Source organism: Gymnoscopelus braueri (genome assembly GCF_963280865.1).
Source record: "Gymnoscopelus braueri genome assembly, chromosome: 15".
NCBI classification, from domain to species: domain Eukaryota; kingdom Metazoa; phylum Chordata; class Actinopteri; order Myctophiformes; family Myctophidae; genus Gymnoscopelus; species Gymnoscopelus braueri.
In genome coordinates this window covers 21,945,870-21,951,326 of record NC_137620.1, presented here as the reverse complement: position 1 = coordinate 21,951,326, position 5,457 = coordinate 21,945,870, and the positions used below count along the sequence as shown (strand labels likewise).

At 39.0% G+C, this 5,457-nt stretch overlaps 1 protein-coding gene across 1 annotated transcript; it reads left to right on the top strand.

Annotated features, from left to right (window-relative positions):
• The first annotated feature begins 1,347 nt into the window (after positions 1–1,347).
• On the top strand, positions 1,348–4,851 carry LOC308101939 (DNA damage-inducible transcript 4-like protein). Its single transcript, XM_080451490.1, has 3 exons — positions 1,348–1,471; positions 1,679–1,835; positions 3,351–4,851. Exons 2-3 carry the CDS (start codon positions 1,748–1,750, stop codon positions 3,842–3,844), a joined length of 582 nt encoding a protein of 193 aa, XP_080307616.1. The 5' UTR covers positions 1,348–1,471; positions 1,679–1,747; the 3' UTR covers positions 3,845–4,851.
• Positions 4,852–5,457: the final 606 nt, after the last annotated feature.

Here is a 5,457-nt window from a genome sequence, read left to right as displayed (position 1 = left end):
TTTGCCCTGGCTAATAATTGTGCTATTATTACAGCACAGCAATCCAACATAAAAAAAAACTAAACTAAACATAAAACACAGCAACAACAATAAATCCTTTTCTACAAATGAACTGTAGGTCATTTTGTAGCCTACCCATTCCCAATCCTGAAGTTTAAGGAAAGCTTTGGGATTGAGAATGGGGATAAATTGACCTACAGTTCATTTGTAGAAAAGATAATATAATGTTTTTTTTTAAAGAATTGACTGAACAGTAATATGTGATAATAAGTAACAGAAATGTTATTCACAGGGTTAAATCGAGGTTTGCTCTAAACTGAGTAGCTTACACTTCCAAATAAGAGCCATTTACTTTCAAGTGCATGATTAGGTTATTTGGAATACTGATGTTCTCATTAGCAATGCTTTGATGCCATGACATTGGTTCTTTTTCCATGGTCATTTTGCAGTACGTGCAGATTGTAATTTTGTCTCCTACTTTCTTAACAAATACATTAACTTTATAGGTAACTTATAAGGGGGGGGGGGGGGTAGGGGGGGAAATACTAATTGTACTTTTTACAAGGATAGTCCATATAGCAACAAAATTATATCCCTCAGCTATTGGTGAATTTCAGTTAAAGACACCACTCAACAGCCAATCAAAACGAGCAATGACTGGTTGCCTGGTAGAATCCAGCAGTCTCTGGTAAAAAAAAAAGTGTTGGCCGAGGAGAGGCAGGACGCTGATTGGCCAGTGGTGTAAAGTAACTAAGTACATTTACTCAAGTACTGTACTTAAGTACAATTTTGAGGTGTTTTAACTTTACTGAAGTATTTCCAATTTCCAATACTTTTACTTCTACTCAACTACTACATCTCAGAGGCAAATATTGTACTTTTACTCCTCTAAAATTATTTGAAAACTTTAGTTACTAGTTACTTTGTAGATTTTGATTATTATGAAAACATAAATTAATCACTTCAGCCCTATATTAATTTCAGCCATTTGAAAATAGCCAATCTACAAGCTCACAATGCAACGCTTGTGAGCTTGTAGATCTGCAATTTTCAAAAGATTTTTTATACATTTGAAAACTTGTGAAACGGGACATTCTGATTACTTTCTACTTCTGGTACTTTAAGTATATTTAGATGCCAACACTTTTGCACAGTTTTTTTACTCAAGTTCATTTTTAATTCCAGACTTTTACTTGTACAGAGTACGTGTTTCTACATTGCAATTTTCTTTCTGAAGTAAGAAATATGAGTACTTTTTTTACGCCACTGCTGATTGGCCAAAGTGCCTGATCAGCTGATGGCCAGAGTGTATAAATACCACAGAGAGCAGACAGTGGCTGCTGCAAGCAGTGTGAATGTGAGTTTGTCTGTCAGTCCGAGCCTTTCAATGTGTTGTTAACTTATTTAAAATACTAATTAATCACATCAAGTTATTTTTTTTAAAGACAAAGAAAGAACAAACATATTTAAGGTAAGTGAATGTGTGACTTGTCTGTCTGTATTATCAACTTAACGGAGCTCGAGCGAAACCGGTCAAAACGGGCACATTTTCCATCTATTAACCCGAATAAGTTGACATTAGTAATGATGACAAGAGGAATATTGACTAGTTTAAAAACGCTGTGAATGATTATATGTTGTACTGAAGGCTGTCACTGACTCTCACGTCACTTTCCAGGTAACGAAGCTAAACGACGAGCGTCGTCTCGGACTTTTTAAAAAAAAAGCACCACTTTATTGTCTCAACATGGTTGCAACGAGCACATTAAAGAGCAAAAACAGCGAATGCATCTCGGATGAGAGGAGGTACGACACTACGGCCTGCATTGATAAAGGTGGGTGTGTGTGATTGTGTGTTTGTGTTTGTATTATAGTGCTGCTGGACACTTCTCCAGATGACTGGGTTGTTGTTTATCCCACATCTCTGCATGGCTGCAGCACTGAGAGCACAGGGAGGGAGGGAGGGAGGGAGGGAGGGAGGGAGGGAGGGGGTGTTGCCAGATTGAGAGCGAAATAAGCAACCACGTCTATGAAAACAAGCCCAAAAGCAACCAGGTCTATGAAAACAAGCCCAAAATAAACGAATATGGGCCACATGAGCACTTTAAACCTATATACATGATGATGATGATGATGAATTTTATTTATATAGCGCTTTTCCGAACAAGGTTACAAAGTGCTTTACAGATAGCACAGCATAATAACATACAGGTTAAAACGGCATACATACAATCAATGGGTAACATAATTAAAACAAGTAACAGAAGAGAGAACAATTAAAGTGAAAAAAAGGCAAAACCACTGCATGAAGTATAAATCAGGCTTAGGACATACTAAACAGTTTGGTATCATGATCATTTGTTTCTTGTGACATCATTCAAGACAACGATTTCGCTTCAGATTCCTTCAGTTTTGGGGCTTTGTTATTGACATGCATGACTAAGCCTTTTGACAATGAATGTACATTTTATAATCAAGACAATTCACACAAAGACTAACTTGGGTGCCCCCTGAGTTCTTGGGCCCCTGGGTAGTAATACAGTAATTTAACACCATCAGATACAACATGACAAGAACATCATAGGACTACAAAACAAGAGCTTGTAGATCTGCTATTTTCAAAAATATTTTTTCCCCAAAAACATTCTAATGACAGAAATTTGGCACAACATATTTTCAGATGGGTACCATATAACGTGGACAATTGCATATTCATTTGGGGGTCCTTGACATGAAAATGTTTGAAAACCACTGGCTTAAACAACATTGGTAAACGAGCCCAAATAAGTAACTTTACAGAAAAACAAGCCCAAAGTCGCTTATAATGACCAGACATGGCAACACTGGAGGGAGGGAGAGGGTGATGAAGTCAACAAAGGATGAAGTCATCTTTCAGCCTAGAGCTGCAACACGGTGGAATAGTACTACCTACCTATAATGCAAACCCTGTTTGTCTTTCAATCACTTGAATTGGTGCTTTTTGTTTAGTGTATAACAGTTGGTTTTATTAAAATGTTTTAAACCATCAAGTGTTTTGTTTTGTCTTATGATGATCTTGAGTTGTCATGTTGTAGCTGATGGTGTCAACTTATTACTGTATTGCCCAGGGGCCCAAGAAGTCTGTGAATTGTCTTGTGATTATTACATTTTCCTTTATTGTCAAAGGGCTTAGTCATTCATGTCAATAACAGAGCCCTGAAAGTTCTACTAAAAACTGAAGGAATAGCATAAGAAGATGTCACAAGAAAAAATTACTAGCCTGTGCCAGGGGCTCATTGTCTCATAATCTGCCTATTGGAGGGGATGGTTGTCCATGAACTCAAGAATTTTCTTCTTTTTTTCCGGAATAGAACTGGATTTCTGGGATCACTGTTTGGCCGAGTCTCATTTGAATGTGGACCTCAATGAAGAGCGGACATGTCAGCAGCTGGCCAAAATGTTTGAGAACTGCCTGTCGCGTGCCAAGAAGACCACGCTGAACTGCTCCTCCGTGCTGGTACCGGAGAAGCTGACCCGGCGGATAGCCCGCGACGTCTTACGCCTGGCCTCCAGTGAGCCATGCGGCCTGCGTGGCTGCATCCTCTACGTGAACCTGGAGTGCGAGAAGGGCTGCAAGCGGCTAGAACGCATTGTGTACGACGCAAACGTGGTGCCAACCTTCGAGCTGACAGTGGTGTTCAAGCAGGATGGCAGCGCCTGGCCCAGCCTCCGCGAGTTCCTGTTCATGGGCACCTGCTTCGCGCCAGGCTTCAAGCACGTGCTCAAACTCAGCCCGGGCTTCCGGCTCGTCAAGAAAAAACTCTACTCCTCTGCCTCGGCTGGTACCGTGGTAGAGGAGTGCTAGTAGAGTAGGAAGGGTTTCTATGGTTCAATGCACTTCTACTGTGAATGTTAATGACACTTCAGAGGTGTCAAGATTTTCCACTGTTTTTTTCTATTATAATACAGTACTATTACAGTACTATTTGTATCCAGTCTCCTCAGTGGTATTCTGATTCACTTTATAACGTATGAGAAGGGTTGAGGTGAGCCACAACGTTATGCAGTTAATTCTGGGGTTGGTTTATTCTCTATAGCACAGGTTGTTTTGTTTTTAACAACAAAATAAAATGAGAGACTGGTTGGTCATTTTTGTAAAATGAGCATTTTATAGCCGTTACTGTTGGTACAGTTTTGTTAAAGACTCCACACTAGGCACTTTTATGATGCATTTATGTGTTTCCAGATAATCCAGTGTGTTCAGCAAAAGTAAACACTCCTAGGCTTGAATTGGAGAGTGATGGGGAATGTGTTGGGGGGGGCCTTGTATGTAGCTAGGTACTGTATATGGTGCTGTGTTCAAAAGGTATGAGAATGTTTCTGGTGGGTGAATGGATGTCTTGTGAAGAAGCTGGTGTGTGTGTGACCTATCTCACGCTACTAAGAAGCCTTAATTGCCATCTGGAAATGTTTTGAATGATCTGTTCCTTTATTGTTTTTCTGTTATTGCACTCGGGCAAGATCACAACTGTATAGGAGTTAGGTGTAGATGTTTTTAGTGTGTTATAATTTTTTATACGTTCCCTTTCATTGCAAAGCCTTTCTACGATGTCAAAGGGATGGTTCACCCAAATGTAAACATTACACACTTGTTTCTGTACCTTTTGAACTTAGGTGTAGTAATGAAAAAATATCAAGGCACAAGTTGATTAACTTAATAATCTGCTTAAATTTGAGGACTGGAAATTGAGCGGTTTACATTTTTGTGAACTATACCATACAGGTTGCAATGCTGTTTAAACAATGGGAAAACTTGTTGGGTCTATTTAAAATTCCTGTTAAAGGAAGCATTATACCTTGTCTATTTGACAATAAAAATATTAAAATAAATGTTGGTTGTTCTTGTATCATTGTTGAACCAGGCAAAAATGATTATCACCCTGCCTGCATTTTCTGGAGCCATGCATAATCACGTGCGCTGTCAGTCAACCACAACAGCACAATGCAGGCTTTTAAAAGGGGGACTGTTTTTCAGTTTGAAAAACATGACTCGTGCTTCTCATTATGGCTTTCAGTAGAACAATGTTAAAACATCCTAGTGTTCCAGTACAACAAACTTCAAAAATGTCATGGCAAAATACAAGTTTCATCCGTGAATTGATCCTAGCTATAATGGTGGCATTTTATACATGTTTGTGCGATGCTTGACTTTCCATTGAGCTATATAAATGGAACAAAATGAATTTGTATTGGATCATCAATACATAACTCCCCATGGTCCAAACAGGACAGTCTTATCTTATGAGCCTCATCATGAGACCTACAGTAAACATGTACAGATGAGAGTTATTCTTTGCATAAAGATCATACAGAGGTGTATTTAAGGAGCAGCTAGCACATAAGTGCAGTGGTTGCTTATGTTGCACATCAGGTGACTGTAAGACTCTTGAAGTGTGCTAATGACCTTCTACAGAGTTT